General features: G+C 46.8%; 1 protein-coding gene across 1 annotated transcript in view; it reads left to right on the top strand.

Moving 5' to 3' along the window:
• The window catches only part of CPNE4 (copine 4), a 445,822-nt gene extending 432,752 nt beyond the window's left edge, over positions 1-13,070 (top strand). Inside the window, exon 16 of the mRNA XM_075587100.1 lies at positions 7,612-13,070. Within this exon, the coding sequence (XP_075443215.1) occupies positions 7,612-7,743 (132 nt within the window). The 3' untranslated portion in view covers positions 7,744-13,070. The remainder of the gene's footprint in view (positions 1-7,611) is intronic.
• Positions 13,071-14,006: the final 936 nt, after the last annotated feature.

Genomic DNA, 14,006 nt, shown 5'->3' with positions numbered 1-14,006 from the left:
ATGGGATACCGGTGTGCTGATGTGGTGGTGCTGGGGATAGTGTATGTGTGTGTATACGTGTGTGTGTGTATATATACACACGTGTGTGTATACATGTTTGTGTGTGTGTGTGTATACATGTTTGTTTGTATACATTGTGTATGTGTACGTGTGTGTGTATATACACGTGTGTGTGTGTATACACGTGTGTGTGTGTATACACGTGTGTGTGTGTATACACGTGTGTGTGTGTATACACGTGTGTGTGTATACACGTGTGTGTGTGTGTATACACGTGTGTGTGTGTGTATACACGTGTGTGTGTGTGTATACACGTGTGTGTATACACGTGTGTGTGTGTGTACACGTGTGTGTGTGTGTACACGTGTGTGTGTGTACACGTGTGTGTACACGTGTGTGTGTGTGTACACGTGTGTGTGTGTGTGTACACGTGTGTGTGTGTGTGTGTGTGTACACGTGTGTGTGTGTGTACACGTGTGTGTGTGTGTGTATACGTGTGTGTGTGTGTGTGTACACACGTGTGTACACACACACACACACACACACGTGTGTACACACACACACACGTATACACACACACACACACGTGTACACACACACACACACACGTGTACACACGTGTGTGTGTGTGTGTGTGTGTGTACACGTGTGTGTGTGTGTGTGTGTACACACGTGTGTGTGTACACACGTGTGTGTGTGTGTACACACGTGTGTGTGTGTACACATGTGTGTGTGTGTACACGTGTGTGTGTGTGTACACGTGTGTGTGTGTGTACACGTGTGTGTGTGTGTGTACACGTGTGTGTGTGTGTACACGTGTGTGTGTGTGTGTGTGTGTGTACACGTGTGTGTGTGTGTACACGTGTGTGTGTACACGTGTGTGTGTGTGTACACGTGTGTGTGTGTACACGTGTGTGTGTGTGTACACGTGTGTGTGTGTGTACACGTGTGTGTGTGTACACGTGTGTGTGTGTACACGTGTGTGTGTACACGTGTGTGTGTGTACACGTGTGTGTACACGTGTGTGTGTGTACACGTGTGTGTGTGTACACGTGTGTGTACACGTGTGTGTGTGTACACGTGTGTGTGTGTACACGTGTGTGTGTGTACACGTGTGTGTGTACACGTGTGTGTGTGTGTGTGTACACGTGTGTGTGTGTGTACACGTGTGTGTGTGTACACGTGTGTGTGTACACGTGTGTACACGTGTGTGTGTGTGTGTACACGTGTGTGTGTGTGTACACGTGTGTGTGTACACGTGTGTGTGTGTGTGTGTGTACACGTGTGTGTGTGTGTACACGTGTGTGTGTACACGTGTGTGTGTGTACACGTGTGTGTGTGTACACGTGTGTGTGTGTACACGTGTGTGTACACGTGTGTGTTTGTGTACACGTGTGTGTGTGTACACGTGTGTGTACACGTGTGTGTACACGTGTGTGTGTGTGTACACGTGTGTGTGTACACGTGTGTGTGCGTGTGTGTGTACACGTGTGTGTGTGTACACGTGTGTGTGTGTACACGTGTGTGTGTACTCGTGTGTGTACACGTGTGTGTGTGTGTGTGTGTACACGTGTGTGTGTGTACACGTGTGTGTGTGTGTACACGTGTGTGTGTGTACACGTGTGTGTGTGTACACGTGTGTGTGTGTGTGTACACGTGTGTGTGTGTACACGTGTGTGTGTGTGTACACGTGTGTGTGTACACGTGTGTGTGTGTGTACACGTGTGTGTGTGTACACGTGTGTGTGTGTGTACACGTGTGTGTGTGTACACGTGTGTGTGTGTACACATGTGTGTGTGTACAAGTGTGTGTGTGTGTACACGTGTGTGTGTGTGTACACGTGTGTGTGTGTGTACACGTGTGTGTGTGTGTGTGTGTACACGTGTGTGTGTGTGTGTGTGTACACGTGTGTGTGTGTGTGTACACGTGTGTGTGTGTGTACACGTGTGTGTGTGTGTGTACACGTGTGTGTGTGTACACGTGTGTGTGTGTACACGTGTGTACGTGTGTGTGTGTACACGTGTGTGTGTGTGTGTACACGTGTGTGTGTGTGTGTGTGTGTACACGTGTGTGTGTGTACACGTGTGTGTGTACACGTGTGTGTGTGTACACGTGTGTGTGTGTGTGTGTACACGTGTATGTGTACACGTGTGTGTGTGTGTGTACACGTGTGTGTGTGTGTGTACACGTGTGTGTGTGTGTACACGTGTGTGTGTGTGTGTACACGTGTGTGTGTGTACACGTGTGTGTGTGTGTGTGTACACGTGTGTGTGTGTACACGTGTGTGTGTGTGTGTACACGTGTGTGTGTACACGTGTGTGTGTACACGTGTGTGTGTGTACACGTGTGTGTGTGTACACGTGTGTGTGTGTGTGTACACGTGTGTGTGTGTGTGTGTGTACACGTGTGTGTGTGTGTGTACACGTGTGTGTGTACACGTGTGTGTGTGTGTGTACACGTGTGTGTGTGTGTGTGTACACGTGTGTGTGTGTGTACACGTGTGTGTGTGTGTGTGTACACGTGTGTGTGTACACGTGTGTGTGTACATGTGTGTGTGTGTACACGTGTGTGTGTGTGTACACGTGTGTGTGTGTGTGTGTGTGTGTGTACACGTGTGTGTGTGTGTGTACACGTGCATGTGTGTCTACGTATACGTGTGTGTACGTGTCTGCGTGTGTCTGCGTGTGCCTGCGTGTCTGCGTGTGCCTGCGTGTCTGCGTGTGCCTGCGTGTCTACGTGTGCCTGCGTGTCTACGTGTGCCTGCGTGTCTACGTTTGCCTGCGTGTCTACGTGTGCCTGCGTGTCTACGTGTGCCTGCGTGTCTACGTGTGCCTACGTGTGCCTGCGTGTCTACTTGTGCCTGCGTGTCTACGTGTGCCTGCGTGTCTACGTGTGCCTGCGTGTCTACGTGTGCCTGCGTGTCTACGTGTCTACGTGTGCCTGCGTGTCTACGTGTGCCTGCGTGTGTATGTGTACGTGTGTGTGTCTACGCGTGTGTGTCTACATGTGTGTGTATACATGTGCCTACGTGTGTGTATATACGTGTGTGTGTACGTGTGTGTACGTGTGTGTACGTGTGTGTACGTGTGTAGGGCAGGGAGGGTGGGGGCGAAGGGCAGGGAGGGTGGGGGCGAAGGGCAGGGAGGGTGGGGGTGAAGGGCAGGGAGCGAAGGGCAGGGAGGGTGGGAGCGAAGGGCAGGGAGGGTGGGGGCGAAGGGCGGGAGCGAAGGGCAGGGACGGGGGGGGGGGGTGAAGGGCAGGGCCGGGGGGGGGCGAAGGGCAGGGCCGGGGGGGGGGGGGGCGAAGGGCAGGGCCGGGGGCGAAGGGCAGGGCCGGGGGCGAAGGGCAGGGTCGGGGGGGGGGGCGAAGGGCAGGGCCGGGGGGGGGGTGAAGGGCAGGGCCGGGGGGGGAGGGGGAGGGTGAAGGGCAGGGCCGGGGGGTGAAGGGCAGGGCCGGGGGGGGGTGATGGGCAGGGCCGGGGGGGGGGGTGAAGGGCAGGGCCGGAGGGGGGGGGTGAAGGGCAGGGACGGGGGGGGTTTAAGGGCAGGGCCGGGGGGGGGGGGTTGAAGGGCAGGGCCGGGGGGGGGGTTGAAGGGCAGGGCCGGGGGGGGGGTGAAGGGCAGGGCCGGGGGAGGGGGGGTGAAGGGCAGGGCCGGGGGGGGGGTGAAGGGCAGGGCCGGAGGGGGGGGGTGAAGGGCAGGGCCGGAGGGGGGGGGGGGTGAAGGGCAGGGCCGGAGGGGGGGGGGGTGAAGGGCAGGGCCGGGGGGGGGGGTGAAGGGCAGGGCCGGGGGGGGGGGGGCAGGGCCGGGGGGGGGTGAAGGGCAGGGGGGGGTGAAGGACAGGGCCGGGGGGGGAGGGTGAAGGGCAGGGCCGGGGGGGGGGGTGAAGGGCAGGGGGGGGGGGGGTGAAGGGCAGGGCCGAGGGGGAGGGTGCTCCGGGAGAGCGGGTGAAGTTGAGGTACCGCGGAGTGGTGATAGGGGGTAGTTCCGTTGTTGCGGGCCAGCGGACAGGAAAGGGGGGGGGGCGGACAGAGGGTGAGGAGGGGGGTGAGGGGCTCCGGAGCAGCATCGTGCGGTGGATGTTCGGGTGAGTAGGGGGGGGGGGGTGAGGGGCTCCGGAGCAGCATCGTGCGGTGGATGGTGGGGGGGGGGGGTGAGGGGCTCCGGAGGAGCATCGTGCGGTGGATGTATGGGTGAGGGGGGTGGGGTAGTTTTGGGTGTGCTCCGGGGATGTTCGGGTGAGGGGGGGGGGGGAGGTGATGGAGCATCGTGCGTTGTATGTTCAGCAGCGTGCGTTTGCTGTTGGTGTGAGGGGGGGGGGGGTGATGGAGCATCGTGCGTTGTATGTTTGGGTGAGGGGGGTTGGTGATGGGCTGCAGTAGCGGGAGAGCTGTGGCGTGCGTTTGTAGTGTGCATGAGGTTGGGGGGGGTGATGGTGGAGGGGGGTGCATGAGGTTGAGGGGGGTGGTGGTGGAGGGGGGTGCATGAGGTTGGGGGGGTGGTGGTGGAGGGGGGTGTTTGTAAGAGGCAGTGCGGTGAGTGTTAGGTGCTTAGAAGCATTCCCAAAGGTCACTGAGGGGTGGGACAATGTGGCAGTGGTGTTGGCCAAAGGCCAATGAGAGTCAGTGAGGGGTGGGACAGTGGGGTGAGGGGTGGGACAGTGTGGCAGTGGTGTTGGCCAAAGGCCAATGAGAGTCAGTGAGGGGTGGGACAGTGGGGTGAGGGGTGGGACAGTGTGGCAGTGGTGTTGGCCGAAGGCCAATGAGAGTCAGTGAGGGGTGGGACAGTGTGGTGAGGGGTGGGACAGTGTTGAGGTGGAGCGACAGGCCAAAGGTGCAATGCGATTGGACACCACACATACACACACATATATACATATATACACACACACACACACCACACATATATACACACACACAACACATATATACACACACACACACACACACCCTGCAGCCCGTTTTTCACACACACACACACACACACACACACACACACACACACACACACCCTGCAGCCCGTTTTTCACACACACACACACACCCTGCAGCCCGTTTTTCACACACACCCTGCAGCCCGTTTTTCACACACACACACACACACACACACACACACACACACACACACACACACACACACACACACACACCCTGCAGCCCGTTTTACACACACACACACACACACACACACACACACACACACACACACACACACACACACACCTACACACACACACACACACCTTGGTGCTGTCTGGTGGCTCTTCAGTTGCAATGCCGGGCAGGCTGCAGCCCCATTGGATGGGAGCGCTCCTCTGCTTCCCCTCAGAGGTTTTTTTTTATTTTTTAAATGAGCTAGCAGCCCTTGTTTCCCGCTGCTGGCGGCCCTGATCGCGGCGCCCCTCTAGCCAAGCCGCGGCGCACCAGGGCGCCGCGGCGCACAGTTTGGGAAACACTGCTGTACCTGATTCGGCAGTCTGTGGTAGCAGACGTGAAGGTTTTGATAGCTGTGAAGCGTGGCCCCAGAGCAGGTTGAGGATTAGAGGATTAGGTGTTGCAAAAGCAAAGCGTGAGGGGTGGGACAGTGTGGAAGTATTAGGGCATTGGTGTTGGACGCAGGCCAATGAGAGGTGTGCGGGGGCGGGCATTGGACGCAGGCCAATGAGAGTCAGTGAGGGGTGGGACGCAGGCCAATGAGAGGTGTGCGGGGGCGGGCATTGGACGCAGGCCAATGAGAGTCAGTGAGGCGTGGGACAGTGTGGCATTGGTGTTGGACGTAGGCCAATGAGAGGTGTGCGGGGGCGGGCATGGCCTGAGCAGGAGTGACAGGCCCAAGGTCCAATGCGATTGACCCTTGGGACGCAGACATACAGTGATTTCACAAATATATAGTAGATTAGGTTTAACCAACCTAAGAAGCAGTGCAAGATCCCCTTGCTATTTGGGATAATTTGTTGCCAATATTCCCAGCAGTTTGAGCTTTCAACTGTAACAATAGATAATGTTACCTTAGTAATATAAGAATACATTGTAGCTGCTGAGTTGCACTGACTGAAGCGACCATTATGTTAGGCACACAATCAGGATTTTGATAGATTTATAACAGGAGAACCAAACGATCGCCAGCTTAGGTATGAATGAATGTAGAATTATACATTGCCACGTGATATATATATATATATATATATAACCTCAAAAAACAAAAAGCAGAAGCGCATGCCCCAATAGTGTATTACCGTTTTAATACATATAGTAGGTTGAAGAAACCTTAAAAATGCACACTCACAAACAAATGTGTAGAAAAAGCTATAACAGGTAAGGGTTTCTGTGTAGCTGTGACTGCCGGTCCACACTGGAAGCAAGATGATTCAGCTCCCTCCTACAGCCTCTGGTCTGGACGGCCTCCGTCAGGCTCAGTCGTGATGAAGCAGTGTCCCAGGGGAGCAGGGGAAGAAACACCAAGCAAGGCGCCATGAAGAGGAATGCACTCAGACGTTCAACAGCTGGTGTACAAGCTGGCAAACAGCTGAGCAGAGGAATCCCAAAATCGTCCACGATCAGGGTTGGGGCCAAGCACAGCATGTCAAATGACGTCACTGCTGGAACCACCAATCAGAGAGGTCCTATGCATTTCGTCGCATAACAAGCAACCTCCTCAGGGGAAATTGATATATATATATGTTGGAAAGTAGTGTTGCTACTTTAAGCCGCCATTTCCTTAGGCCCACAAACACCCTGGCTGCAGAGCACCATCTATGGAGCTAGGTATTTCTGGGAGGAGGGGGTCTCCCGAACTAAAACTAGCACAGTTCAGCTCCGGAGACCCCCTGCTTCAATCCTGTAATAAAAAACATTTTTTTTAAATTGTGCAGTGTTACATGTTTTGCTGCTTTAACGCTGCGTTAGTGAGCTTTGAAGATATCCTTTAGCACTTAACGAGGCGTTAACTTAGGTTACTACTTCGTTAAGTCAATAACCGTCCTCTGTGGATCTGGGACTTTGTCTAACACTGTTGTTTTACACACTTATTGTCTTACACTGTAACAACTTAATGTGTACAATTTAAGATGTTTATTTAATTTGGAACAGATGTTCTACTATTTGTTATTTTCTTTATATAATTTTGAGAGCATGGACAAACATGCAGGATTACTACCCGACATTTTTTTCAATCACATTTATAATTAGCTGCCTTGGACCAATGGGCAATAATACTTTTCATAGCAGGGAAGCACAGACAAAATTAGCAGCACTAGGCTTCAAATTACTGTGAGTAGCTACTGTGTTGGGATAGGTGAAATTAGTGAGGAATAAGGAAGGGAGTACCTAGGGAACAAATGAAATTATGTAAATTAGTGAGACAAGCAACAGACATTAATTTTGAATAATATCAAGTAGCAATAAAGGGAACATAGAATAGAGTGGGAGAAACATTCAGAAGAAGCAAATACCTTTAATATAGAAGTCACACTTCAAACAGTTGAAAATAGGCATAAAATAAAGCTTTGTGTAATCATCGCAAAACGGGACACAATAAAGCAAAGGATGAAGACGCCAGAACTTTAGGACAGTAACTTACTGTTGTTTTTGTTTGTTTGTTTGTTTTCTAACAGGCATCGCCAGCTGCACTTGCAAAGAGCGTCCTGGCTGAAGTTCCAAATCAAGTTGTGGACTATTACAATGGCAAGGGGATAAAACCAAAATGTATGTCAGAATATGAGTCTTCCAGAACACTAGGACCTTGAACGTCTCAGCACACTTTTACAGAGTCCCAAGACAATAATAACCATTGATTTAAAAAAAAAAAAAAAAAAAGAATATAGCATGTTTTGGTGATTTTTAACTTAATATATATATTTTTTTCTTGCATGTATAACTGGGGGGAGGGGGGGGGCTTGGATGAGTTTAGCAGTTGTATTGTTGAAGACTTTTTATGAAAACAAAAAAAAAATTACAGCATGTCGCCTTGAATAAAGGTTCAATGTATCTGGTTTTTATACAGGTTTGTGGAATTTTGCTAAATTTCGTATCATATTTACACTGTAAAGCCTTTTGAAACATTTGTTGAAAGGTCATAGCCAACAATCTGATTTTATCTGCTGGGAAACAAAAGATTTTTTTTTGACAATAGCAGATGCATGAACTGTATTTTGCATGTCCGAAAAGAAATCCCACTTTTATAGTTGCTCTGTCTTTTTATCTTTATCTTGCCATCAGTGGCCTACTGTACTTTAAATGTGGAAGCCCATGTAAAATTCCAAAAAAAAATGCCAGGTGTTTCAGGTTTGGTGATAGTAACATGGATACGATTAAGTCCAGAAGTTAAAGATCTTTAAACCACACATACAGTAGGGGCTTATTCTGTAAGGTGTGATGGCGCTGATGACTTGCTATCCCAGGAAAAGCCCCATTAAAGTCAATGGCTATTCTGTAAGGTGTATCATATGAAAAGTCCCATTGACTTTATTTGGGCTTTTTATGCGATTGCACGTCACCTATACTTATCACACCTTACAGAATAAGGGCCAATGGGACATTTCATGCGATTGCACGTCATCTGCGCTATCGCACTTTACATTTTACACCGACTATGGGGCTTATTCTGTACTCACCCATAATAATACACATAAGAGCACTGCACTGCGTAGTACTGTGTCGTACATAGAATTTTGACGTTTCTGGCCCATAGAATTTCAGTCCATTTTGCTGCCAACTAAAGGTGACTTACCTAAGTTCACAAGGAGCTAGCACTGGGATTCAAACCAGATTCACCCACTTCAAAGGCAGTGATGTTACCACTCACTCGAGTGCTCCTTTTCTCTGAAGCAGAGATTGCAAAGAATCAGTTCCACCCCCCATAGCAAACAGAGCTTGTCCATTTCTTAACAGCGATTCATGTGGACTATTTTGTTTCTATTGACTTACACTGCCCAAACCATGTCATGCACAGGAACATTGTAAGTTTCTTTCTATTTTATTACATCACAATGTCATGATGTAACACTATGATGATGTCCTCAAGACAACTTCTGATATCAGCTGTGATTAAGCGCTGCAAGCGGAAGACTCTTCAATTCTGTTTTCTCAGCCATTTTAATGATGTATGCTAGAACATAAGGCCCATATTTACTAAGTTGTGCAATCCATATGACGCCTTCATTTTAATGGGCCATGATGAGGTGTTTTCCAGCACTGGAAGGTGGCTTATGGAATAACACTGCTTAGTAAATATGGCCCAATAGCATGTTGTTATTTACATCATATTGACATGTATAAGGAGAAAAACAAATCTATTCTGTATATCTTGCATTGCTGATTGCTGATTCTTCAGTTGTGGGATGCATGAAAAAGTTTTGTACTAAATACAACTGGATTTTGATCTTAGCTACCAGAGGACCAAGCAATATGTTGCTTGAAGCAATGGTGATAACAACCAAATACTCACATTGGTAAAAGAAGGGTCATCTATCTGGTTGTAAGTCACTTTTTTTTTTCTTCGTTCTTTCAGTGATTCATTGAAAGCGGTAATACTATTTACGTACACTCTTCTGAGATTTAAAAACAAAAAACACTGCATTAAGTCAACAAAGCTGTAAAAGCCCAAATTCTGTACTTACTCCAGAACAGACTATCGAGATCTCGCATGTAGCCCAGTAACGGAATGTAGGCTCTTTCTCAGCATCCAAACAGTAGTTGGACCAAGTTGAGGCAGAGCTTTTGCAGGCTGCTGGTCCTAGTGCTGCAGTTTTCACCTGCGCTGTTTGGTAAAAATACAGGCAGTGCTACAGTACTACTACAGTACAGTATCTCAAAAGTTACAAAGCTGCACTGTAGCTTTAATCTGGTGCAGTTCAGAGCAGCAATGGAGTGGGAAGAGTCACTGTGAACAACACATCTGCTTCTCTGTTGCACTGCAACAAAATACTGAAAGCCTCAATTCTACATCCAGCATAATAAATCATATAGCTAAATACGTATCTGTTTTTCTCTCATAAGTGATGGTCACTTAGTTAAATTTGTTGGCCAAAGCATTGTAAGTTGCAGACCAGGTCAAGGTGCGCTCTCTTTTTTGCAAGTCCTAACAGTATCTCTGCAAACGTTCTCCTTACCTCTCAGACTGGGCATTTACAGCGGCATCTACTGTATTAAGACTTCTTCCTCCATCAGAGAGGTAAGGAGAACATTTGCAGAGATACTGTTAGGACTTGCAGAAAACAGAGAGCACACCGTGACATGGTCTGCAAGCGTACAAATGCTTTGGCCAAATAATTTAACTAAGTGGCCATCACATAATAATAATAATAGCCTGTTCTTGTATAGCGCTGCTAGTTATACGTAGCGCTTTACATAGACATTTTGCAGACACAGTCCCTGCCCTGTAGAGCTTACAATCTATGTTTTTGGGGGGCCTGAGGCACAGGGAGATAAGGTGACTTGCCCAAGGTCACAAGGAGCCGACACGGGAATTGAACCAGGTTCCCCTGCTTCACACTCAGTGCCAGAGTCAGTGTCTCACTGAGCCGCAGCTTCAGCCAAAACAAGTATTTAACTGTATGATTTGCCATATTGGATGTAGCATTGGGGCTCCTTGTCTTTTGTTGTATACATTGTCACAAACCCAGTAACACTTCCTTTTGACATAAATATTTGTTGGGGGTCTGTTTTTTGAGCTTACCGGGGTGCTGTGTCTCTATTGCACTGACTTGATATGTCCAGTTCAGACATTTACCAATTTTTATGGAGGGGGAGACAAAACTTCAGCTGTTTCCTATGCTGGTATTGAACAGAGGGTCAGGAGATTGTGTGAGGCATGATGATTAAAACAGATGTAAACATTGCTTAATAAGGGAAATCCCAAAGAAAGTACATAATAAAGGCCTGTCACATGGTCTGGTTCACTAAAAGGAGGTAAAGCCCACTACCACATGGTTTGACCACTCGTTACATCCTTATTTACTATGCTGTGAAGCCGTCTTCCATTTGAAGGAAGCTGAAATCTTCCAAAATAAGGGGGAAATGGCTTCCCCGTACATTAAATAGGGACCTTACTGCAATAACGGCTCTGTTCACTAAATACACACACTGCTCAGTAAATGCCATATTTTCTATTTAGACCATTGGAGTGCCTGGATATTCTCTCCTCACTAAATACATTAGTCACAGAGAAGCTAGGAAGTCCATGTGATCTTTTGTTCTCGTTGGATAGACTATACTTCTTTATCTCTATGTACACAGCTGGAAATATGGTTTCAACCCTTTAACTGAGATAGTTGGTTTCCTCTTGGCTGTACAGATGCAGAGGCCATTATTTTAAGGCATCACGGCGCCGTTTTCGTATGCGCTGCTGTACTCCACGCGGCATGAACGCGGCCAATCGCCCCAGGCACACGTGTTTACTTTGTGGTTTGTTTGTTTCAATTTTATGGACTGTGTGCAATTAAATGCAATGAAATGAATGAATTGTAATGTGTACAGTACTGTGCTACTGTGTCAATTTCAGATGTATATAAGCCAGAACACTAAAATGCCATTTTATGCACTCGCTTGCACTCACGTCTTAAGGCGGTAGGGTTGGAAGAAATCCCGCGCCATCACATGGGCATTCCGAGGTATAAACAGCGTGATTTCGTAAAATTATGGCCGCTGCATCTGTAGCATTAAAGCGTTTCTAAACTATGCAGATGAATAGCCAATGACTGAGAATACTGCATGACATTCTGCAGGCACTTTTAAAAGTATAGATGTATGGGGGCAGGGGGGGGAGGTGTAATCTTATATTGCAGATATTTATTTATTTATTACATTGGTGCTTGCTGCCTTATGGATATATTTAATAGCATGACTGCAGAGTCGGAACCTTGGCATTAATATTGTATGTAAACCGTTATACAAACACAATCCAGTTTATTCATTTTTTCCTGGTTGGATAAAATAGAGTTTTGCCAAACAACATTTTCTAATTCAACTTTCCTTTTCCTTGTGACTGTAGCTGTAAGATGTGCTGTAACTGTTCCTGTGCTTCTTTGTGCCATCAATTTTCTGTCCAAATGATTTGTGCACAGGTTGTGGAGTGTGCACAAAGCCAGCATGGCTAACATAATCCAATTTACGTTTGGTCCACTCTGTCTTTTTGACTTAGTGTATATGATGAAAACATAGGGAAAGACTGTGCTGGTTACTATCACTGATCCACGTCACTTTCGTTTTTACCTGGTTTTAGTGAACAAAGCAACGTATATATATCAAAAGTGCTGGCGGGAGTACAGAGACATTTTCACATACACACTGTGCCAATTCCCAGGTTGCTAACGTATCTATTTACCATTACAAACAACTACCAGTCTTTAAGGATAACAGCCCACCAATCAACATGAATGCATTAAAACCCCTGCATGTTAAATAATTGGTATTTTTGTAACAGCTTAACATTTTGGAAATTGCTTAAATTACTATTTTAGCTAAATGCTTTATCTTGCCAAATTAGAGGGGGAAATTAGGAGTTAAAAATATTTTAAATGTATAATATGACTTCCAAATCGCACAATGATACTATTTTGGAACAGAAGTAGGACCAGCAAGTTTACAATTTGTACTGGATATAAGCTGGTCATTTTGAGCCTCTTAACTCCTCTATCCCTTTCTCCGATTCCTCTGAATGTACCGACGTCTCCTGTCAAGTTGTGACCGACAAATTTGTACTCTCTTTTTGTGGTTTTGATCCAATTACATTTTGCATGCAACATTACCTTGATGAACTTTTGGCATGATTTCTTTTTGTGAGGTTATTAATACTGGCTATGCTTTTCCTGTAAATAAAAATACACATGTATGAATAAATAGAAACCTTCTGATATTGATGATGTACTATTTGGCTTGAGTCATTGTCTCAAGTGGACTTTTTTTTATTTTGGGATAATGATGTAAGCGGTCCTTGTGTCTATGAGTTGTACCACAGGGCTGCACAGGCACAAATAAGGCTACTATACAATTTTTGGGGGGATATATACTGTGACAAAAGATTTAATATAACCTTGTTCCATTTTATGAATAAATTGAGCGCCTGTTAATTTTCTAGTATGGTGTCTTTATTGCTTTAAACAAAGCCAATCATTTGGATTGGCAGGAGTATGTATGTACTGATTGTATAGTTGATAGTGAAAAATGAAATCAATCAAAACTGTAGGTGGTCTTTATTAAGGCTGACGTGATAATACTACACTGCGCAGGAAAAATGGTGCAGGCCCCTAAAATACTCTTGATAGGGCAAAAACATATTACAGTAGGTGAAGGTTTGAGGTTCTTTTTTTAGAGCCCTGTACAATAAAACTAGATTAAACAGCTTCAGCATAACCATCTACACAATGATTAATTACGGCATGTAATGCCGTTCTATCAGGGGAGAGTTTAAGAGGTCCACAAAGCCCCAAAGTGACAGTCCCTGGGCATATGGGGCATGTCTGCATTGATGAAGCCGTAGTACTTCCAATGTACAGTACAAGGTCAATTGCTAATAACAGAAGCATGCAAGGTGCAAAATCATTTACTTTCTGGTTTGTGCTCAGTATGTACTGTAACTAGAAGCTCTCAGCTCTTTTTTTTGTTTTTGTTGTATGAATAAGACTGTACAGTATATGAATTTTTTTAATATATAACTGTCTACGTTTCCATAAACTTTCAGTAGTACAGAAAGAATGGGGAATATCAGAATGACGACTATAATCGAGAAAAGAAGAAAATAAAAAGGGTGGGGGATAGGAGGGGGAAAGGGAGGATGACAAATCCCTCTGGGAGACCAGAACTAATCAAATACAGACTAGGTCAGTGTCAAACATAGTATCGTTTTTATATATTTTCGCCAGGGCTCCCAGACCTTTAGAAACTTCCTACAACTGTCTGATAGGTAAGCAAACAGCTTCTCCTTTTGTATATCTTGCCACATGTTATTTTTGATCTGTTGTAGGATAGGAAGAGATTTCAACTTTCAGTTAGCCGCAGCATATAGTAATTG

Source organism: Ascaphus truei, chromosome 2, assembly GCF_040206685.1.
Source record: "Ascaphus truei isolate aAscTru1 chromosome 2, aAscTru1.hap1, whole genome shotgun sequence".
NCBI lineage: Eukaryota > Metazoa > Chordata > Amphibia > Anura > Ascaphidae > Ascaphus > Ascaphus truei.
Note: the sequence above shows the minus strand (reverse complement) of the source record. Positions and strands in the feature narration are given on the sequence as shown.